We start from the raw sequence: 20,561 nt of genomic DNA on the forward strand, positions 1-20,561 counted from the left end.
AGGGGGGTTGGGGGGGGGGACGCAAATCGCAAACACTCGCCCTCCCTTCACCTTAGCAGCAGGTTGACAGGTGCAAACTACGAACGACGTCTAGCGCTCGGTATCATTCGCGTACCCGGCGAGAGTTAAAGCGAAGCTGGTACGGGAAATGAAATAAAATACCGTCCTTCCGTTGCGTCCTTCCAAGCTACGTCCGATACTGCCATCGATGGAAATAAGAATGCACTTCTGCTTGGGCCCGTTATGCACCAGCTACGCTCCGCCACAGGTTGGTCCGGCTTTTTTATCATCACCAGTGGCACTAACGTACCCGGAATATTACCATTCCGAAACCCCTGCAGTGTGTGTGTGTTTCGCTCGCTTGTGTATGGGAAAGATGCCGAGCCAGTGTCCTATTTTCAGACATGCATTTATGAGGGAACGTTAGGGCGTTTCGGGTGTTGGTCCTCTTGCTTCTTGGTGCGCTCGCTTGTCAGCATGTTCCCCGGGTGAGTGGATGAGAGAATGGGAAATCAAAGATAAAACTTTGCTTAATGAACAGCTTTTATCTGGTGCTGACGAGCAGGAGAATTTAGTTTTTATTTCTTCTTCTCCACTGTGAATGTGGTAGCTTTTCGACGTTGAGCGGATGGAAAGTTTGCATTGTGGTTTGTTGGCATTAAACTGTGATTTACGAAGCTAGCATACAATTCACACCAGTTGAAAGACATTTCCCCTCTGGGAACTAAGGAGGAGGTCCAGGTTTCTAGCATACTTCTGCTTCAATGAATGCTCCCATAACTGTTAGCTTTATCACGGCGTGTCCTGTCTGATACAACTCTAAACAGAGCACATTAAGGACGCAACAAAGACACTCCAATTTGTATAATGTATTAGATATTCAGCGGGGAAGACTTCCACTGCACTGCTCAGTTGATCTCTAAATGGGAGACAGGATGAGTTTTATCTGCCAATGGATCCAATTTTATCCTATAGGTCTTACAGCCTAGTACTCTTGGCCGAAATTATAAAAGATAATCTGGATAAAGGAATCCTGATATGCCGTAGCATAAAGGAATCCTGATATCCAAGACAAACGTCCTTGTAGACATTGATACTCCTGATCTACCTTTAATGAACGAGTCTTTCAGATAATGAGATCCGCTATAACGACTGGCTGAACACAGTGACATAGTTATCCTGGCTTCAACTTTTTTAATACAAAATAGACGATTTGAGGACTTTAAGGAATATGGACGAATGCTTGTCAGAGATTTTTTTTTAAGAAGATACATAGGTCTCGTCACCTTGAGATCCAGCACGTGGTTACACGCAATGTAATCGGTTCCTAACTATCCTATTTTCCATGCTTCAGTTGCGCCCGGTGGAGATCATTTAATTTCGCTCATCGATGAAATCTCGTACGTATCGCCACCGTCCCCGATGCTGTCCCAGATCCAGGACATTCCACCGGAGCAGTTCTGTAACGGTGATAACCGCCCGCCAGACTGTGGTCCGAACTGCATGTGCACGCACAAGGTCGACATCCCGCTGAATGCCATCGTGGAGGTAGTGCTCGTAGATGAAGGTACATGCTTTTTCCTCAGCAAAAGTAGTTGCTTGACGAAACCTAACGATCTCGCTTGCTCCCAACAACAGTACAACAAGAAAACCTGAGCCATCCGTTCCATCTGCACGGTCACGCATTCCACGTGATCGGTATGGGCCGCTCGCCGGACAGTACGGTGAAGAAGATTAACCTGCGCCACACACTCGACCTGGACCGACGAGGACTGCTGAACCGACAGTTCAATCTGCCACCGCTCAAGGACACGATCGCCGTCCCGAACAATGGTTACGTGGTGTTACGATTCCGGGCAGATAATCCCGGTAAGTTATCCTTAAGTCAGCTAAAGTCTCCTCCGCTAACGAGTGCTTTCTCCTCTTCTCTCAGGATACTGGCTGTTCCATTGCCACTTCCAGTTCCACATAGTGATCGGTATGAATCTGGTGGTGCACATCGGTACCCACGCTGATCTTCCCCCAGTGCCACCGAACTTCCCGCGATGTGGCAACCACATACCTCCTATAAAGTTTAACTAGTAGCCAAGTAGTATAGTACACACACCATCCTGTGAAGACTCGTGTCCCTGATTTGTTGTGAAAGTTCCAGCCTTTCCCACCACCGTACCGACTGCTCTCCCCGCAACCCCAGCTCACCGCAAGTTCTTCCTGGGAGCTTTGCAAGTCATCTTTACCGCAAAGCGCTCCCGTGGCTTTGTTTTTCGCTCCTCATCGTACCGATTAAGGACCGTTCATTAAGATAAGAACAGCCAAAACGAACCGTTCGCAACGTGTGTGTGTGTGTGCGCGTATCTGTATATGCGAGTGTGTGTGTGTGCGTGCCCATCTAACTGCGCTATAGTGCTCAGTGGAGATCGGTTCAGTGTTCCAGCCTGGCTCAGGCCACCGTGGCAGAGCCATTTCTTGCCACCGTGCGATTAATTAGTATAAATGTACTCTATCGTTAGTATCCCGTCCCTTTTTTTTTTGCCTGAACTGATCTAGTGTTGAACGCTTCTATCATAGTGCCCTCAACAATGCGAACCAAACAACACCCACATACGTAGCGATCTAGTACGGTGCGGAACCGTGTTCCCGAGTCCGCCATCTTGGCTCTCCCTGTACGCTGCTTTAGTCGAATCGAATTCGCTAGGTAATGCTTACCTGTTACGCTAGAGCTATGGAACACCGCGAAACGAATCAGTTTTTGTGATTGTTTTTTTTTTACATTCATATCGTCTGCATTATATCCTCGAAAGCGGGTTGCGCCTTCACAACCAAAATTCACCACCACCAAAGAACACCGCAAAACGTAACTTCCAATTTTTTTCCCCCTGCAAGGTATGCAAAAAGATGCTCAGCTGCTTGTTTTGCTTCATACTGCTCCACAAACAAACTCGCACCTCAGTGGTGCTAAATTCATGTGCTCAATTTAAGCTGGATAAAATATAACACCCCGGGCCATATTTCACTTTCGGTTTAGCAAACGGCTAACGGGGAACGGCAAGCGCCATACATACACAAACCCAACGGAATCAGATTTTACCGACGCGACATTCGTTGGACGCTTTTCCGCGGGTTTTTCGCCCGCACCATTTCATCGCGCAATACCAATTTCTAGTTGTATCTTTATGCCGTTGACTTTGTGTGTTTCGCAAGGGATGTATTTGTGTGGTTTGTGAATTGGAGTGAAACGCTTCCCTTCCGTTTTTTTTTTTTCTTGTTTTCCTTCGGTATTGCATTACCTGCTGAAACCAGCACTACGACAAAAGCGGACTCGAACCTAATATATAACATCCGATGCACAAATACTGTACCCGGCACTATAGTATAGCGTAAGAATGTGAGGGATGGAAATGAAAGAGAAAAAAACAGAGAGACAGACTCGAAAGAAAAAAGTAAACCAACTTCAGCCAATAAATAACAATAATAAAACAGTGAGATAAGAATAATACCGGTGTTTCGTTACTTTTTTTCGTAAAAAATAAGGGGAGGAAAGTTTAACGTCGAGCATCCGAATGAGGGGCTATTGGTTGGTTTTTGTCGTCATTAAAGGAAAGGACATTAAAAACGGAAAGAGAGAGGGAATCAAACGCAACAGTTGGAATTTAAAGTTGGTAAAAGGAGAAACGCTGTTGGAGGATGTAATGGGTGTTATTTGTGTTTTTAGTCAGATAAAGTTTCATATGTTATTTATAGTGAAAATTTTAAAGTATCAGACGAGAATTCAAAACATCCCATTAGCTTTTTCGTATTCATGTCCTATTTCTGGTTCTTTTCAAGCACCAGGCGCCTCCATTTCACCTAAAAATATTACATATTTTTGAAACTCCTTGTAGTTTTCTATAATTTCCTTGCGAAGCATTATAGCACTTCTATCTGTTTTTATGGTATATCCTGCACTGAGTCTGAAGCGTTTCTAGCGTTGTAGTTTTTTCACCGGGCAACACGATTACAGTTGAGCTGTCAAGCTTCATTCGTAAACAAACAGATCCATAAACAAACAAGCTATTTTACCGCACAAGTGCTTTACAAATTAAAAATGGGTAAAAGAAGGGATAATAATGTGGATAAAGATGGTAAGTAATATTCCCTAAAGTGTCCTTAACCTTAACCCTCAACACCATCATAAATATCCTTCCGATTCAAGGTGGCGCCGCACCGGAACCATCCCACAAGAAACACAAAAAGCACAAGAAGCACAAAAAGGCTCGTGCCGAACCGGAACCAACGTACGAGCTGGTGGAAGAACAGCAGGCCCTCGATGAGACCATGGAAGTGGTAGAAGAAATCGAGTATATGGAAGCAGATCCAGAGCCGGAAATCGTTTCGGAAGTGGAGACAGATCTGCAAACCACATTCGATGCTAGCGTTTCCCAGCTGGAACTGCTGAGCGAATCGCAATTGTCCCAGCAGCAAAAGGCACTGTCTCCCGGAAAATCGCTGGCCGCTATGAGCAAGGCACAGAAAAAGAGTCGCAAACGAGGGCGTGACAGTGGAACGTCCAGCGAGGAGGAACGTTGGCTCGATGCGATCGAATCCGGCAAACTGGAAGAGGTTGACGATGAGCTGAAGAAAATTAAACCAAAAGACCCTAAGCTTATGACCGCCCGGCAGCGTGCGATGTACGAGCGTGGTTCGGATAAAGAGCCGGCGACGGGATCGGAAATCCTTATGTCGCTACCGACCGGTTACAAAGAAAAGGTTATGACGGAGGAAGCGATACAGAAGGCGCAGCTTAAGTCACAGAAACGCAAACAAATGGCTGATGAAAAGCGAGAAAAGGATAAAAAGAAAACGATGGAACGGTTGCTCAAAAAGCAAGACTCTAAATCGGTGAAAGCGATAAAGAACCGTCCAATCAAAGAAAAAGTACCGATGATAACGTACGTTAACGGGGTTGATGGTGCATCGATATCTTTGCCGCCGGAAATCGATTTCCCCCTGGCAAAACAGGCACCCCGAGATCCACCGAAACCCACGCTGTGCGCCATCCCGAACTGCAACAACATAAAACGGTACAACTGTTCCCGAACGAACATACCGCTGTGTAGTTTCGAGTGCTACAAAGCCAACATAGAGTCAATAAAGAAAATCATCTTCTGAAGCATTGGCAAATTTATTTCGCGTCCACTAGAAGTCAACCTGTGGGTGAGAAAGGAACAATAGACTCGCATCAACGATTGCTTCGATTACGGAGCGTATCGGCAAGTTCATAGATAGAATCGGGTGGTTCGTGCTAGTGTGAAGGACGAGCTGATGATTGGAAGATTGTTTGGGATATTGGCGTGATCTTACCAGCAATTGGTTCAGGTACAGCTCGTAAGCAATTTTATCCGTTGCCATGTCAACTGCGACTGCCATCATTTCTTCCAGCTCTTCCACCGTGAACGGTTCGCCTTCCTCCGTGATCAGTTTGGTCATGTATTCCTTGTCCACGAATCCTTTTCCTTCTTGGTCGAGTACACGGAACGCTTTGAGCAGCTTTTCCGGTGGGGCTGGTTCCATTCTTGCAAGATCAAAAGAGGGAAATCAGTTCAGCTGCTGATCTCTGCTCACCTACTAGATAGCCTTCCGTCCATACTTGTGCTCGGCAATCAACTGACTAACGTACGGTAGAAATTTGGACAGATGCACTGTGCCGTTGGAGTCCTCGAATTCTGTTGCCGATATTACCTCGTTCACGTCCGCTTCGGTTGGGACGCATCCTGGAGAAGAAAAAACAACGGTTTTTACCTTCTATTTAAATCCCAATTTAGCTCCCCATACCTAAAAAGCGCAAGATGGTTCCAATCTCACGAACGTCTACCGTTTTATTGCCATGATGGTCGAAAATCAGGAATGCATCGGCAATTCTTTTCTCCAGCTCATTGGCGGGATTGATGTCTGCAGGTTGAGATGTAAAAAGTTGTAAAATATACACTGAAAAAAGGTAATTTAGTGTAAATGCTTACCCGAATACTCAAAATCAGCCATGTTATTTCCTCGGCGGCGTCAACAGCATTGATCAAACAGTGGATGATGACCGTTGCTATGGCAACAGGAACAATTCGGATGAAAATGCAGGAAACCAAACATTTTTTTCATTATACATTTACAATAGTAACTTTACTCAATAACAAAGCCAAGCAATGTAATGTTTCAGTTTTAATTACCTAAAACTTAAAAATAATTAAGTACAACAAGCAAAATTAAATATTTTTCTCCTTAAAAAAAACCGCACCAACTGGTGAAACGCTTCATGAAGCGTTTTTCCCATCCGAACCGTTTCCAAAGCGTTTGTCTGTCAAACCCACAATTTGACATGTTGTAGCCTGCGAACTCAATCAAAATATACATCGCTCCAAATTATTCGCCAAGTTAATCACCAAATTATTTGTTTCCTGTGCCCGTTTTCGCAAAATCGGTGCGTGTGTGTTTGTTCGCTTTCAGCTGGTAGCAGGGTTGGCCGTCGTAAGGACCGCCCACAATCCAACGGAAACGCTCACGAAAAGCCGCACCCGTAGCCAGTTCCGTCGGAGGTCGGTGGTACCTTGAAGTGGGTCTAGGTGCGTACGGTACGTACGCAAAGCATCCGGCCAAGATTGAGACCGACGGAGCAACGTCCAGGATGTCGGGTGATCAGAAAACCCTCATCAAGGGCAACCCATCCCAGTACGTGAAGTTGAACGTTGGCGGCTGCCTGCACTACACCACGATCGGAACGCTCTGCAAGCAGGACACGATGCTACGGGCTATGTTTAGCGGACGGCTGGAAGTGCTTACCGATTCGGAAGGTACGTTGTGGACATTACAATCATAATCCCTACTTACGCACCCCACTTTTCCTTCAGGTTGGATTCTGATCGATCGCTGTGGCACACACTTTGGCACGATACTGAATTTTCTTCGCGACGGTAGCGTAGCGCTGCCGGAAACAACCAAAGCGATCGCGGAACTGCTCGCCGAATCCAAGTACTACTGCATCCAGGAGCTGGTCGAGGCGTGCGAAAAGGTGCTCGCCAAGAAGGAGCGCGAATCGGAACCGATCTGCCGGGTGCCGTTGATCACGTCCCAAAAGGAGGAACAGTACCTGATCAGCACAGCCACCAAACCGGTGGTGAAGCTGCTGATCAACCGCCACAACAACAAGTACTCGTACACGAACACCTCGGACGACAATCTGCTGAAAAACATTGAGCTGTTCGACAAGCTGTCCCTGCGCTTCAGTGGCCGGGTGTTTTTCATAAAGGATGTGATCGGTTCGAGTGAAATCTGTTGCTGGTCGTTTTACGGCAATGGCAAAAAGGTGGCGGAAGTATGCTGCACCTCGATCGTGTACGCCACCGATAAGAAGCATACGAAGGTGGAGTTCCCGGAGGCACGGATTTTCGAAGAAACACTCAACATACTGCTGTACGAGAACAAGAACGCACCGGATCAGGAGCTGATGCAGGCCACGTCGCTGCGCGGTGCCGTCGGTGGCATCAGTTCGTACACGAGCGACGAGGAGGAGGAGCGGACCGGTTTGGCTAGGTTACGCTCGAACAAACAGAACAATCCTACATGATTCACACATCAGCTAGTGCTGAAGAGGAAGCTGTTGCCAAAGAGGAACTAGCACCATCACCATCAGCAGACAGAGGCAGAAACTCACAGCAGTGGTTGGCCGATCGGTTGTGCCGATCGTTCCACCAAACGGCTATTTGATTCCAGTGTGAGTGAGGACCGGTGTGTGGTTGTGCGCGTTTTGTGTGACTGTGTACTACGAAGATTCAGCTCGTGGGAGTGTGTGAGCGTTAGGTGTGTGTATGTGTGCGTGAGCAATGAACAAATGGAATAGCAGCTATGGGATGTAATTTACAATAATCTAGAACCAATTAGGACGTTTTGTGCGGCAAGAGTCGGTAACGTTCAATCCTAAACCCTATATCTTAGCCTATCTTCCCTTTAGTCTGAGAGCAATCCAACACCAAAGGAAGGAGCGTGAAAGGAGACTATGGTCCTGAAGGTAAAGAGGATAAGAGAAACGATAGCTTGGTCACAACTATCGACGACTCCTAATAACCTCCCAAGTACTGTGTTGCAAATGAACGGGAAAAAAACAATACATAAACTAAATATTCGTATAAAACCCTAGAACTAAACTAAACTTCATAGTAAAACAAGGAAAAGATAATAAATAATTTACATTCTCTACACATTCTCTTTGCTTGCTTCCGCTGTATTGGGTTCAGCTCACTGATGCTGGTAGAAATTATCGATCATTTCCTGTTGTTCCGATTCGATGCGCTGTAGATATTGGTACTCGATCTTCAGTTTGTCCAGCTCCACCATTTTCTCGATTATTTCACTCTACAAAGGAAAGTGAAAGCAGAGAGAAGCTTTAAAAACCTCCTAATCTAATAGCACCAGCGAAGCTCCGGATCTCGAAACGACACGGAACACCTGTATCTGCTGCTGTTCCGATTCCCGCTGCTTGGAGAAGGTTTTCAGCATGTTCTGCACACCGACCGCACGCATCTTTTCCTGGTCCACTTCGGCCGCAAACACCTCGACAATGTTCGCAAACTGGTCAATGATGCGCCGGAAGTCGGTGAGTTCTGCAAGGGATTTAGAAGGATAGCATAAGGTTGTTTGTCCCTTGGATGGCTTCTCAACCGCGCACTTTCGGTGAACCGTTCACACTCATCCTTTAGCTCGTTGGTTTCGCTCGCAACTTCCGGATCGATCACACGCAACGTGTACAGATCATCGATGTACAGACCAGATTTACCAAATTCTTCAGACATTTCGCACTGAGAGATGAAATGAATAAGAGTTTGTTTGGGAAACGATAACTCCAGCCCGCTGACGATGTGGCGACCATGTTTGTTTGCACCGTTGCCATGGAAACGGGAAACGTCAGCGAAATGGCAGTGGGAAACGTGTTTGTGGTGCCGGGCGCATTCCCGGCATATCATGAGACTGCTTTTGATATACAAGCTGAAGGATTAAGTGATCTGCGTTATCTGTTTTTAGAAGGTGTAAGTGTACAAGAGGTGGGCATGCAATTAATGTACTGCAATGAGCTTCGTCAGGAATAGCCTTGTACCAGTGTGGAAGGGCTGAAGCCGTTCGAATCAGTGATTTATCCGTCAATTTTCTTTAACTGCGAGGCATGGTGGATTAGCCCTAAGGCCCTATGCCCGGAAGGTCTGCCTCTTCGAACTTACTGCGCTTTGTTTCCACAATTATAAGTCAGTTAGAACCAAGTCGACGCAACACTGACACTGACACTGACTTCCGGGCAGCGTTCGGCCGTGTTTGCCATGCGCTTTTGCTGGCAAAGCTTAGGGAGTGCTTGTCCCAGGATTTAGTGTCCTGGCAGAGCCCTTATCTATCCTTGCCCAATTGTGTTGTTAAGATTAGTCTTCCTCCACTTCTTCCTGCTTTCCCTGCTTGTCTGGAGTGTTCCCACAAGGAAGTGTTCTTGGTCCCCTCCTCTTCCTTCTCTGTGTCAACGTAATCTGTTCCATCCTTCCTCGTCCTGATGGTCTTCTATTTTTCGCCGATAACCTCAAAATCTTCCTTCCTATCCGTGGTCGTAGCGACTGCTCCGCCCTCCAACACTACCATCAATACCCTCTCTTCCTGGTGTTCGGCTTTTTTTTTCAAAGAAGCGCAAAAAGGAACTTGGAGAAGCAAGGGACGCAGATCAAAGAAATTTTGCAAACTTCTGAAGTTCAGAAATTCCAGGATAATTCATCAGTTTCTCAATCGTGGTCTGAAGGTCTCATCCGTAATACAGTTTGAAGTCGTCTATAGTCTTGGAGTATAATGAGCTTCGTCAGGAAAAGCGTTCTTGGCATGATTAAGAACTACTTCAAGGACTCTGTCTTTGTAGTAGCATTTTTTGCACAGCAATATTTAACAGATAATACCGCGCTTATTCTGCTCTACGCGGGGACCCAAGAACGCTTCAGAATTATCTAGACACCAAGCCAAAAAGATCCTTGGGGCTGTAGTCCGATGCTTCTCGTCAGCCAGACTGACCATCATATCCTAGTGACAATAGAGTATAATCTTACTCTAGAGATCTGGTAACATCGCAGGCCAGCTTTTTCCTTCTTCTTCCCTGGCAGCACTATAACCTCAAGAGGTCTCGATCCTCCATTTCTGGCTTGCTGTGACTTTTACCCGTCGTAAAGTAGTCTGGATGGGATTTGTACCCCGGTCCTGCCGTGTGAAGGCTGGCGAGGTTATCGTCTCGGCCACCGGACCGTTTATAACGTTTATACCTCAGAGTTCCTGCTTCCTCATCCGTCAGGACCTCTCTGAGCCGTGGACTCTGTTGAATATTGCGTTCTATGCGCATTATTCGCCATATTATATGCGAAGATCGCAAAGGAAGGTTGTTGATTGTCTGCTACGTTGATGAATATCTACTTCGCTAATCAGTTCAGCTAGCCTGTCGTTCAATCTCTTTTTCCATCAGCATGAACCGTGGACACATTCCTGTAGAGGAGGATCGAGAGGCAAGGGACGGTCCAAAGGATTTCAGCCGACTTTTGATGTGCAGAAATTCCAGGATAATTCATTCAGTTTCTCAATCGTGGTCCGAAGTCTCATCCGTATTGCAGTTTGAAGTCGTCTATAGTCTTGGAGTAGTACTTCTTACGATCGGTGACTTCTTTTTCTCAGGAAAAACTTACACCAGACGGCACAGTTACATTGAATGGTTCATTTATTTCAACCACGGCAACGCTGCATATGTACCTCAGCTTCGTGTGTTCGTTTTCCCCCCCAAACACTTCTTTACGCCCTTTTTTTTGCGGGCTTGTTTGCGACGGTTTGTTCCGAATAGTGCCGCCGACTGCTAATTCTAACCCAAATGGAGCCGGGGGGTGGGGTGTTCACGTTTCACATCGAATGATCGCTAAAAAAACGCACAACATCCTCTAGGTTTACACATGGTTTAATTGTTGCCCCGAATGTATGGAGTTACTAAGGTTCTTCACTAAGTTTCTTGCTGGGGGGGGGGGGTTCTTAGATCTGTTACGCCCTCGAAGGCTCTACCACTCTTCCTATCCATGTACAACCAACCACACATATAGACGATGAGAGTAAAAAAAAAACAGCGGTGCTCTACACATATGTCGGGCTGGAATTGTTGCGTACCGTGGCAATCGAAGCACAATCGCCAAGCCGCCTCGCCATTCAAAAGTAAAGACGATTGTATTCTTTATGGGGCGATTTTCAGCATTTATGGCGACTTTTACTGATTCCGAGCGCAGCGTTTGTATTACCTTTCTTCGTTTCGCTTATCGCGCTAGCGTGTGTGTGTGTGTGTGTTGATAAATAAAAAAGAAAGTAGGAAAACTACAAACTAACACACCCTGCCATCCTTTTCCTTTCTCCTCCTTCTCCTGTGGTTCAGCCATATATCTAGCGGCTATTTAATCTTTTTGCCTCTTTTTGTAGGAAATACTGAAACATAAGTGATCGAAAAACAAACAAGAGTAATCCTGAGGTAAAAAGCCTTCTCTCCATCCGTTAGCCCTTCATTGGGGTGGGCACAACAGTGTGTGGGGTTGTTGCGTTCGCGAAAGACGAACGGGGGGGTTTTCTTTTATAACTGGGGCTTCTTTTTATATGTTTTTAGCAGACTTTCTTTTATTTCCCTTTCTTCCTACGGGCGCCCATTTTGGTTGTTTTTGGCCAACGACGCACCTGCGCGTACTTTTTCCTTCTTTGAAAACAGGAGATGATGGGTGTAATGTAAATGAATTGCGAAATTTCTATGTACTAAACAGACGCATACGCGCCCCCGGCACAAACCCCCTTAGTGAGAGATTGTTTAGGGGTGCTATTTTACGTTCTGTTGTTTTGCTTTTGCTCGACCATCGAACCAACCATCGCTACCATCAAGAGTTGGTTCCGAGCACGTTCACGTCGAGGAAGATGCTGCTTCTGAGCTGGCGGCGGCAGCATCGGCGGGTGTGGCATCGTCCGCGATCGAAGCGACCGCTGCGGCCGCTTCCGTTTCGTCGGTGGTAGTGGCATCGGCTGCTTCCTTACCGGCCGGCACCACTCCATTACTGCTGTCGGTCGTCGTGGAGGAAGCGTCATCAGCACTCGCGACATCGGTTTTTACCTTCTTTGTGGCAGACGATACGGCGTCGCTATCATCGACGGTGCCGCCCGCTACCGAGCTCGATGCGGTACGTTTCCGTGAAGCGGCGCCGGTAAAGTTCGGCTTAAATTGTACGATGATGGCCGTCATGTTGTCGCAGCCCGTACCGTCCCCTCGTGTGTGTGGCGCTAGACAAACATCGAACAGCTGCAAAGAGGGGGAAAATAAGGAATTTCGTTGCTACAAAAAAAAAACATTCCCCTTTTGCCATTCGCCGAAGCAAGATTACCTCTTCGCAAATTTTCGACAGCTTCATGCCCGGTTTGTGGATGCGTTCCTGGACGAACTGTACGACCTGGTCGCTGGTCATAAAGTTCCAGATACCGTCGCACGCCAGCACCATAAAGTCGTCTTCCGGCCCGATTGTGATCTTCTCGATGTCCGGCAGGGCGGAAATCATCTGTGCCTCCGGTGGGAGTGATTTGTTCTGTTGGCATACGAACGATCAAAGTTAGCAATCGATCTAGCGTGCGATGAAATGCGATTTTTGTACCATTTTGTAACCATGGTCACCGATAGCTCGCGATAGATTCAATCCTCCGTTGACACGGCCGTCCAGCGTTACCCGTCCGCCAGCCTTTTCTATCCGCTCGAACTCGATGGTGTCTTCCGGCTTGTGGTCGAAGCTCATGTCCTGCGCCTTTCCATTTCGGCACACGACACACCGAGAATCGCCTGCAGGAAGGTAGGAAAGGCTTTATTCGCTATCTCACGGGCAAATCGCCGGAATCGCCTTACCAGCATTAGCAACGTAGAGTTCCTTTCCGTGCAGCAATGCAACCACCGCCGTACAGCCACTATCCTTGCCCGGTTCGTCGGTGATGGCTTTCATGAACTCGGCGTCCTCCTCGTTGATGTAGTCACCCAAATCGGCGTACTCGTCGGGCTCTTCTTCATCCTCCTCGGCACTGCCTTCCTCGCTACGCATTACAACGGAGCACACACACACTCACATTAGTCTATTCTCCAACTTCCCGCAAACCATTTCCACTTACCCGTACGCATCCTCTTCACCTTCGTCCGTGGTGGACGTATCATCGGTCGGTTCTTCAGCGTGCGGAAACTCCTCGTCCGAATCACTGTCGTCGTCATCGTCCGTATCATCCATACACATCGAAACATCTGCCGCGGATGGGCCATTTTTCGGCGCTGGTTTCGAGGCAGTCGAGCTGCTGTGTACCTTGGCCGTGGCGGGCGACACACTGTTGGCCCCACTGTCGCAGCTACCCGACCCAGCCACACCATTCTCTTGACCCGCCGAACCAGACGACGACGACGACGAGGATACGGCACCGGATGAGCCCACCTTACCAACGTCACCGTTCAGCTTATTGTTTCCCTGCTGTTTGTTACCGTCCGACGACGAGCTGTCCGGGGCACAGTTGTCCTTGCTGGGAGCGGGCGCACTGCCCGGTGCTGCCACATCCTCACCAGCACCGTCGTCCACCTTGACCGCCACATTGCCAGCAGTATCGCTGATTTCATCGCTCTGATCTGCTGTCTTCTTTGCGCTGCTACCCGGTGCATCCGGCTCACTCTTGCCCGGAGAAGCTTTTACAGTGGACGACGACGACGACGACGATGGTTCCGGCTGTGGTGTGGCTTCCTTTACACGTTCCACCGTTTTGTTGCTCGAGCTGCTTACGGTCGAATCAGCCGCATCCGGCACGTTGGATTCACCTTTCACCGCCACCGGCTTACTGTCAGCGTCCGCTTCAGCAGCGGGATCCGCTTCCGCATCGGAATCAGCATCATCTTCCGCGACGGCAGGCGTTTTTTTCTCGCTGGATCCGCCTGCACCGGACGCATCAGCGACAGCGCGCCGTTTCCCCTTCAGATACGGTGATATCGGTTTGGAACAGTTGCCCTCCTTAATGGCCTGAACCCGCTGATTTGACCCATCGACCGTTTTGCCATCCTTCCGATACTTCTGTAACACCTCGTTCAGTGGCATTACCGCCTCCTTGCACAGATCCTCCACATTGTCGTCCTCCTCCTCTTCCTCCTCCTCGTCCGCTTCGTCCTCATCGTTCGTTTTGTTTGAGAGCAGCTTCAGCTCCTCGATCACCTTCTCCTTCAGCAGCGTCGCATCCAGCCCGAGGAATGCATCCTTCAGCGCTTTCTCGAAGTTTTGCTCGGTGTACGCTTCGACTGTTTTCAGAAAGGCGGGCAGATGCAGGCTGCAGTAGCGGGCCACCTCGGCCCCACCGTGCCCATCGTACACGGCGAAGAATGAGCTTTTGTCATCGAAATTCAGTATGCAATTATGAGCGTCCTGTCGGTAGAAAGGGCAGTACAAAGTTAGGGACAGCAACAGTAAACGGACCCCAAACGTCCGCCCGGAACAGATACGAATTCCCACGCGCGACCTGTCGCGTCGGCACACTTCTTCTTCGTGGACAAACGTGACCAACCGCGCTCCCCCAAAACAACAATACGTACCTCCTGACTGATGCGCCAGCCTTGCATAGAGCTGGACCCAACAGCCATGAATTCGTTGGCCTCATCGCTCGAATCCTTCACCGTCAGTGGTTCCGAAAGGTAGGCGCCCATTGTTACCGATGCTGCTGCTCACCGCCCACTGTTGTTGCCACCGTACGAAAAAAAAAACGCGCGCCTGTGTGTGTGTGTAGAACTGCAACTTATCGCAAAAACCACTCGAGCGAGCGCGCGGTTGGTGTGAGTGTGTTTGCGTTCGGCGTTTCCACAAAACCACAAGCCGGTTTTGATTGTTATTTTTCGCCAGCACGCGCCACAAAAAGATTGCTGTCACAGACGGCACACGACAAACACATTGAAGAGGGAGAAGCGAAAAAAAAAAAAACACCGAGCAACGACGGCTCGCTACACTGCCCGTACTGCCGCCGGATGCACACACACGTACAAACACTTGCCACCACTATCTTACCACACGAACGCGGGTGCCGTAGCTTCCGAGATGCAAACGCACTATTTACCGGAACGCCAACTTGATCCACAGATCTTGAGAACTTCCGGAGCGGAGGAAATAAAACTCTACGCTAGCGAACTATACACAGGACCAGCTCGCTGCAGGCAAAACTGTACACTACAAATCGCACAACACACACACGCGCCCGGCCGAGGCGTTGGTACACGGCAGCGTTTCCGATCGGTGTCCGGAATAAACAAGAATCGACACGCTATTACCTTTCCGCCGCAATCGTTCGCTGCTCCACCCCGTTATGCTGTTTCCTGTGCAAAACGGTTCGCTTCGGAACAAGGTGTGCCCGACCACATTCGTTGTTCCTGTTCAGCCAAAACGCGGACCACACTTCCCGGCAATTTTTGCAGCTTGCTTTTCACACACTCGCGCACCGACGCATGTCATCGGGAAAATACATTCGCAGTTTGACGCATCGGCAAGTGCGACGGGGCGACGGGGCTTTGGCCCTGTAGGCGATGCTAGGCTGCTTACACGGGGCAGAATTTCACAAGCAGCTAACGCAACTGGTAGTTTGGCGACGCATTCACGTTACGAGGTGGTTGGAAGAATAAATTATCGAATATCGGCAAGCAAAACTCGTTAAAATTTGCTTGTTTGTTGTATGTGGGGCAGGTTGGCTCATGTCAGTGTGACATTTGACAGTTGCGCGTCTGACGTTTGCAGCTCAACGTTGTCAACGTGACAAACCCTTCGATGCCTGCGGCGTGTGTTTTTATAGAAAATATAACAAAATGGAATGTTTCGTAGCGTCGCCAGATTCTTTTTCCACTAATTGGTGCAAATTCACCCCGATTTTGAAATGTATCGTTCAAATAACTCAATTTGTTCTGCTTTATCGGAGACCTTTATCAGAGTTGAGGTTGCGCGTACGTACAACCCCAGATTGTAAAACAATATGCTTTCCGCTCTTTGACTTCTTTTTTGCTCTATTTGTACTTTAACTACTTTAATTTCGAAAGGTTTTACTGCTGCGTAAGGAGAGACAGTCCGGACGAGATAAGGTATGCAGAACTGCCGTGTGATGATTGGCGGCTGTACTGCCTCGACTGTCGCACCGTCCCCTGCAGATAGTTAATACGTAAGCCCTTTGATCCTTACCAGTTAACTAATATAAAGCTTCTGAAATTATTAGCGCCCTTTTTATTCAAGCATTCAACCACGCTTCCATCCGAACCGAACCACGCTTCCATCCGAGGTCAAAATTAACATCGGATATCGTTCGAACAGAACCTATTTGAGTCTGTAGCAACTGTTGGTGGGTCAGATAGATCCTAACACACCAGGATCAGTATACAATCCCATCACACCTATTTCTCCAGTATTAGACTTTCTTTTGCTCGTTGCTTTCTAAGTATAAGCTTGATGTCTTTTATACTAAAAAAAAATTAAATAAAACTTAACACCCTAACGGCTCTAGTTCACTATGCGGCATGGTCATAAACAAACACTTTCTTTGAAGAGTTGTCCAAGGCAAGGGTCGTAGCGATACACTCGAGTTGCTTATCATTTTAGTTTCCATTCGTGAGTGGCAACGTTAACTGTGCGTGTCATGAAGAAATTACCAAACCGTGTGTGCAATATTACTTTATTTAGAGGCCTAGACAATCAAAACCTGGTTTTCGGTACGTACTCTTTCGGTGTGTTATTACCGCGCTAATTGAATGTTTTACGAAAGCGTACTCAAGCAAGTAATTTGGTTTGATTGCTATGACTTTCGATGACGCTTAAATTTTGATTTATAAACACAGAAAAAAATCATTTTTTTTTGCCAAATTTGTAATTATCATGCTACAGTGATAGCTCCTCACGCGTCGTTATCAACATTCCACCTCGTTGACATCATAAGCCATAAGTTGAGTACGATGACGATTAGCTTACAGTCTTTGCTCTCTGTAGGGAATTATTATGTCGAAGAGTTGCTTCAAGAGGAGCGCAGATCAACGATAATGCTATTCCATCCCGGAACTGAATTCGAATAGAACATGTATAAAAATAGCCCTTTTATGTAACTGCTAATCTATCCACCCCACCAAAGCTTGCTAGTCCCATCCCACATATCTAAGATTTATTAATTTCCCTGATATCCGCCAAAGTGCAATGAATCTGGCAAATATCTCCTTCGTTACGGCTTGGCTAACCTCTTTTCTTTCGATTTTTGTACAACTACGTACGACCGTGGCCAGGTCGTCTGAAGCTCGCCATGCCATGTGCCGAAACCGTTAATCTAATTTTTTGGGCAATTTATTTCATCGTTACACCGGGCAGCTACTCGCACACACAGACACTGTTATCGGTTTGCCGGATTGCCGCGGCTCCCATTCCGGGTCTGGGTGGCCCTATCTTTCCGTAGAACTTTCGTTCCATTTCTCAAACGATACGAACAAACCACGCGGTCCAATACCAAACGTATTGTAAATAAGCTAGCACCGCTGTCCTCGTTGTCCATTTATTCATGTGAAACCAACGTGAAATCTCTCCCCGAGCTCATAAACCAGCAGCAAAGGGAAGCCCCAAAGCTTTCATCGAATAAAATTGTACATCCGGACACGATCGAAGGGGGGGGGGGGGCGACTTTCCCTCGTAAAGTGAAAAACAATGTGGGAACGCACCTGAGAAACTGTTTGCGAAATGATTTAGCTGCTTCTGGGTGGTAAGGGAACAGTGTATAGTGTGCAGTTTTCCGCCAACGCTCGATTCCCAACTACGCTGTGGTTTACGATTCCCTGGAGCAAAGGGTCGCCGGGTCAGGTTGCGGGAGGAAGTTGTGGTTGTGCGACAACAAACGATACCGACCTGTCCTTTCCGGATAAACCAATATCTAGCTAAGCTGCAAATTACAGCACGGCACGAAACGGCACGGTTAGGCTGATGAAAGCATCTCCCACCAAGAAGGCGAAAGCATCCTCCCAACACAAGAGCAACAACTTTAACGAAAAAAAAAAGCGAACTTGAACATAATGGCGTTGGTGACGTCATAAACGTTCTGCCGAACGAGCTCACGATTACGAACGCCGGGTTACGCCGGTGCGTGGGCATGCCTGGGAGCTTTCATGAGCGCTACCAACGCATCGCCCAAAAAAAGGCGAACCAAGCATCGGGAGTCCTTTTTGTTGGTGATTTTGCTTATCAGAGTGCAAGGATGGGGAGGGGCAGTGGAAGTATGAGATGGGCCAGGGGGTGTCGAGAATGAATGAACGTGCCGGCTCTCCACGTCTAGGTGTGTACGCCTACACAATCGGTACTGGTTGCCGACCCCATTACCGACTGCCCAACAATATCTCAGAATAGCCAGGTTAGGCTGCAAGGTCGTGCCGTGTTGCGGAAGCTGAAGCTGGTACGATTTCATCGAGGATTTGCACTGATTAGCCTACTCAAGATAAGTCGCTAATCAGATCCAAATCACACGCACACATCAAACTGGTGGGCGGCTAAGGTTCGTTTGTGGTAAATTCTAATTAGCAGTACGATTGCAAAGGGGATGCCTTCTTTTTCGCTAACATGACCTTGCCAAACGTTGCAAACCGCACCTGTTTCCTGCGATTCTATCGTACGGATCCTGTTGCGTTTCCCGGTATAGAAATAAAAGGCTCTCCGCATACTACAACAATATCATTACAAACACATCCACACAACGGGCATCGGTGGGGAGAGTGATGCATCGCGTGTGCATGTGACGACTGAAACAAGGCCAAACGTTTCCCAGGGTCGCAGCGTTAGAACGTCATTGGTTTTTCGGTCCTTGTTTGTAGTTCGCTTCACTAGCAAAAAGCGAGTGCGGGAGGTGGGTCGGTTTCAAACAAGTGTGCCCCACTATGCTAAATGTGAGCCCCGGGTTGATGACGTTCGGGATAGTAATCGTAAATTTACGCTTCAACTCAACGCGAACTACGAGCGACAACGAGCACCCGGTCGGTGGGATCCCTTGCAAAGGATAAAGCGAATCAACACGATCCCATGCCGTACACCGTACCCGTATGTACATCACTCCATCCCAGACACACGTACACACACACACACAAACGCAAACCGCGTGCGCGTAAAATGGCACCAGAAGTGCATTCGTTCCCGCGCACTGTACCGATGCCTGGCTCTGTTCCCGTAGCACAAAAGCTCGTAAAGAGAGGGAGGTCAGTACGGTTTCGGATTGTTTTATTCCGCGCCTTTTGGTGCATTTTCCCTACTTTCGGGAGCTGTTTAACGATGTTGGTGAGGCGCAAAGGCAAGAGAGTCACGATGCAAAGGAGAAAAAGCGTTCCCTAGTAAGGCGCAGGCGTTGGAAAGACAGTTGTCGCTAGCTTGTGTGGCGCCGTGGAAAGTGATTCATTTTTGAAATATGTCGAAAGGGGGACAAAACAAGAGAGAGAGAGAGAGAGAGAGAGAGAGAGAAAAAGGCAATGGGGATACAAGTGAAAACGTCACGGCGCCATACGGAGAAGGACGCCTGGAATCCTTGACGGCAGTTAGAATGGGTATTGATTCGTTACCATGCTTTTGGGGTGCTTCCGCAATTAGTAGTTCTTCCGTACGACATGATCGTACAGGACGACCTGTTCGTATAGATCGCTTTCGATCTCAGTGCGGCTTGTATTGGTACCGTAAAAGCTTGCCACCGGATCCGGCAGGATGTCCTTGCGATCGTACATGTTGCGGAAGATGATGCCACGGAGAGGATCGCAAAGGATTTGATAGTTGCGCGTGTTGTTCTTCCTACTGCGACCGGTTTTTGCGTTGTAGTATAGCAGATCGACGGGCGTTGGGTAGAGTACCTTTTCACCTGCGAAGATGGCTTTCCAGTTGTTTGAGTACTGCTGGTCCTGGTGTACACGGCGCAGTGCTTCCTCGTAGTCGATGTAACCGGAGATTTCTGTGTTTTTCTTCATGTAGCGCATGTAAATTATGGTCTGTTGAAATGAAGGAATTTAGCAGGATAAATTTCTGCAGTTCACTATTATCTTATAGAGAGTATTTACCGACATAAGCCCCAACCGGTTGGGACGTTCGCGTTTGGCAAGCTCTTGCAGAAATGGATCCTCTGGCGATATGTTCCGGCTAAACAGTGTGTTGGGATCTTTCGTCACCTGCAGGAAGGTTCTTTGCGCTTCAAAAGCTTCTTTGGTGAGGGCCCTGCAGTGGAGGGTTAAAATATGAGTCATTGGAAATTCAAGACAATACACAATGTTACCTGTAGCCCGTACGGAACAGACTGATTAAATTTTCTCTATCACCGAAATATTGGAGACTTTTGCCATCGACAAGTGAGTTAAGATAGTCCTCATAAGAGCTGAACTCCGAAAGGCGGAGATCCTGCTCGGTTAGCTTCATGCTGCGGCCGGTGTCGTTGAACGAAATATTACTTTCATACTCTTAATGCTTGCTTTGATCTGCAATTATTGCAAAGAT

General features: G+C 47.8%; 8 protein-coding genes across 15 annotated transcripts in view; 4 read left to right on the forward strand and 4 right to left on the reverse strand.

Moving 5' to 3' along the window:
• LOC118511332 (laccase) overlaps positions 1–3,494 on the forward strand; it is a 91,455-nt gene extending 87,961 nt beyond the window's left edge. The window contains exons 7-9 of the mRNA XM_036054263.1: positions 1,355–1,567; positions 1,639–1,869; positions 1,934–3,494. Of these exons, the coding sequence (XP_035910156.1) occupies positions 1,355–1,567; positions 1,639–1,869; positions 1,934–2,082 (593 nt within the window). The 3' untranslated portion in view covers positions 2,083–3,494. The remainder of the gene's footprint in view (positions 1–1,354; positions 1,568–1,638; positions 1,870–1,933) is intronic.
• Positions 3,495–3,975: 481 nt separating this feature from the next.
• LOC118511334 (INO80 complex subunit B) lies at positions 3,976–5,160 on the forward strand. Its single transcript, XM_036054267.1, has 2 exons — positions 3,976–4,121; positions 4,193–5,160. The coding sequence occupies exons 1-2, from the start codon at positions 4,085–4,087 to the stop codon at positions 5,146–5,148; spliced, it is 993 nt and encodes a 330-aa protein (XP_035910160.1). The 5' UTR covers positions 3,976–4,084; the 3' UTR covers positions 5,149–5,160.
• LOC118511337 (dynein regulatory complex protein 8) lies at positions 5,143–6,203 on the reverse strand. 3 transcript variants are annotated; one of them, XM_036054272.1, is made up of 5 exons: positions 5,997–6,103; positions 5,812–5,928; positions 5,627–5,750; positions 5,341–5,551; positions 5,143–5,187 (listed from the first exon to the last, which is right to left on the reverse strand). In XM_036054272.1, the coding sequence occupies exons 1-5, from the start codon at positions 6,016–6,018 to the stop codon at positions 5,176–5,178; spliced, it is 486 nt and encodes a 161-aa protein (XP_035910165.1). In that variant the 5' UTR covers positions 6,019–6,103; the 3' UTR covers positions 5,143–5,175. The 3 variants fall into 3 exon arrangements, with proteins under 3 accessions (XP_035910165.1, XP_035910163.1, XP_035910164.1); XM_036054270.1 differs by having other exon boundaries at positions 5,148–5,281; XM_036054271.1 differs by lacking the exon at positions 5,143–5,187 and adding an exon at positions 5,194–5,281 and having other exon boundaries at positions 5,657–5,750; positions 5,997–6,203.
• A 93-nt stretch (positions 6,204–6,296) lies between these two features.
• On the forward strand, positions 6,297–8,222 carry LOC118511335 (BTB/POZ domain-containing adapter for CUL3-mediated RhoA degradation protein 3). Its single transcript, XM_036054268.1, has 2 exons — positions 6,297–6,818; positions 6,876–8,222. The coding sequence occupies exons 1-2, from the start codon at positions 6,653–6,655 to the stop codon at positions 7,589–7,591; spliced, it is 882 nt and encodes a 293-aa protein (XP_035910161.1). The 5' UTR covers positions 6,297–6,652; the 3' UTR covers positions 7,592–8,222.
• A 2-nt stretch (positions 8,223–8,224) lies between these two features.
• Positions 8,225–9,815, reverse strand: LOC118511336 (intraflagellar transport protein 20 homolog). The gene is made up of 3 exons (XM_036054269.1): positions 8,690–9,815; positions 8,470–8,624; positions 8,225–8,376 (listed from the first exon to the last, which is right to left on the reverse strand). The coding sequence occupies exons 1-3, from the start codon at positions 8,982–8,984 to the stop codon at positions 8,260–8,262; spliced, it is 567 nt and encodes a 188-aa protein (XP_035910162.1). The 5' UTR covers positions 8,985–9,815; the 3' UTR covers positions 8,225–8,259.
• A 914-nt stretch (positions 9,816–10,729) lies between these two features.
• LOC118511333 (protein phosphatase 1G) lies at positions 10,730–15,764 on the reverse strand. Its single transcript, XM_036054265.1, has 6 exons — positions 14,639–15,764; positions 13,192–14,471; positions 12,935–13,116; positions 12,690–12,871; positions 12,426–12,623; positions 10,730–12,343 (listed from the first exon to the last, which is right to left on the reverse strand). Exons 1-6 carry the CDS (start codon positions 14,747–14,749, stop codon positions 11,951–11,953), a joined length of 2,346 nt encoding a protein of 781 aa, XP_035910158.1. The 5' UTR covers positions 14,750–15,764; the 3' UTR covers positions 10,730–11,950.
• Positions 15,765–16,116: 352 nt separating this feature from the next.
• The window catches only part of LOC118511338 (heparan sulfate glucosamine 3-O-sulfotransferase 5), a 60,400-nt gene continuing 55,955 nt past the window's right edge, over positions 16,117–20,561 (forward strand). For 4 of the 6 annotated variants that reach the window (XR_004906143.1, XM_036054274.1, XM_036054276.1 and 1 more), the window contains exon 1: positions 16,118–16,783. The gene's annotated coding sequence lies outside the window, so the exon portion shown is untranslated. Of the gene's footprint in view, positions 16,784–20,561 lie in introns of all 6 variants that reach the window. The other 2 variants (XM_036054281.1, XM_036054277.1) reach the window with 2 other exon arrangements.
• LOC118511339 (cilia- and flagella-associated protein 299-like) lies at positions 16,832–20,547 on the reverse strand. The gene is made up of 3 exons (XM_036054282.1): positions 20,344–20,547; positions 20,132–20,285; positions 16,832–20,062 (listed from the first exon to the last, which is right to left on the reverse strand). The coding sequence occupies exons 1-3, from the start codon at positions 20,481–20,483 to the stop codon at positions 19,670–19,672; spliced, it is 687 nt and encodes a 228-aa protein (XP_035910175.1). The 5' UTR covers positions 20,484–20,547; the 3' UTR covers positions 16,832–19,669.

This window comes from Anopheles stephensi, chromosome 3 (genome assembly GCF_013141755.1).
Source record: "Anopheles stephensi strain Indian chromosome 3, UCI_ANSTEP_V1.0, whole genome shotgun sequence".
Lineage (NCBI taxonomy): Eukaryota > Metazoa > Arthropoda > Insecta > Diptera > Culicidae > Anopheles > Anopheles stephensi.

What these genes read in the sequence shown, in the direction of transcription:
- LOC118511334 (XM_036054267.1), top strand. Translation starts at nt 4,085, where the DNA reads ATGGGTAAAAGAAGGGATAATAATGTGGATAAAGATG. An exon ending in TAATAATGTGGATAAAGATG is followed by an intron (nt 4,122 to 4,192) that starts GTAAGTAATATT and finishes TTCCGATTCAAG; the next exon opens with GTGGCGCCGCACCGGAACCA.
- LOC118511337 (XM_036054270.1), bottom strand. Translation starts at nt 6,018, where the DNA reads ATGGCTGATTTTGAGTATTCGG. An exon ending in GGCTGATTTTGAGTATTCGG is followed by an intron (nt 5,929 to 5,996) that starts GTAAGCATTTAC and finishes CTCAACCTGCAG; the next exon opens with ACATCAATCCCGCCAATGAG. An exon ending in CAGTTGATTGCCGAGCACAA is followed by an intron (nt 5,552 to 5,626) that starts GTATGGACGGAA and finishes TGATCTTGCAAG; the next exon opens with AATGGAACCAGCCCCACCGG.
- LOC118511335 (XM_036054268.1), top strand. Translation starts at nt 6,653, where the DNA reads ATGTCGGGTGATCAGAAAACCCTCATCAAGGGCAACCCATCCCAGTAC. An exon ending in AGTGCTTACCGATTCGGAAG is followed by an intron (nt 6,819 to 6,875) that starts GTACGTTGTGGA and finishes CTTTTCCTTCAG; the next exon opens with GTTGGATTCTGATCGATCGC.
- LOC118511336 (XM_036054269.1), bottom strand. Translation starts at nt 8,984, where the DNA reads ATGATATGCCGGGAATGCGCCCGGCACCACAAACACGTTTCCCACTGC. An exon ending in GTGTGAACGGTTCACCGAAA is followed by an intron (nt 8,625 to 8,689) that starts GTGCGCGGTTGA and finishes AATCCCTTGCAG; the next exon opens with AACTCACCGACTTCCGGCGC. An exon ending in CGGAACAGCAGCAGATACAG is followed by an intron (nt 8,377 to 8,469) that starts GTGTTCCGTGTC and finishes TTTCCTTTGTAG; the next exon opens with AGTGAAATAATCGAGAAAAT.
- LOC118511333 (XM_036054265.1), bottom strand. Translation starts at nt 14,749, where the DNA reads ATGGGCGCCTACCTTTCGGAACCACTGACGGTGAAGGATTCGAGCGAT. An exon ending in ACTCTACGTTGCTAATGCTG is followed by an intron (nt 12,872 to 12,934) that starts GTAAGGCGATTC and finishes ACCTTCCTGCAG; the next exon opens with GCGATTCTCGGTGTGTCGTG. An exon ending in TGTCGAAAATTTGCGAAGAG is followed by an intron (nt 12,344 to 12,425) that starts GTAATCTTGCTT and finishes CCCTCTTTGCAG; the next exon opens with CTGTTCGATGTTTGTCTAGC.
- LOC118511339 (XM_036054282.1), bottom strand. Translation starts at nt 20,483, where the DNA reads ATGAAGCTAACCGAGCAGGATCTCCGCCTTTCGGAGTTCAGCTCTTAT. An exon ending in CTGTTCCGTACGGGCTACAG is followed by an intron (nt 20,286 to 20,343) that starts GTAACATTGTGT and finishes CCTCCACTGCAG; the next exon opens with GGCCCTCACCAAAGAAGCTT. An exon ending in ACCGGTTGGGGCTTATGTCG is followed by an intron (nt 20,063 to 20,131) that starts GTAAATACTCTC and finishes TCATTTCAACAG; the next exon opens with ACCATAATTTACATGCGCTA.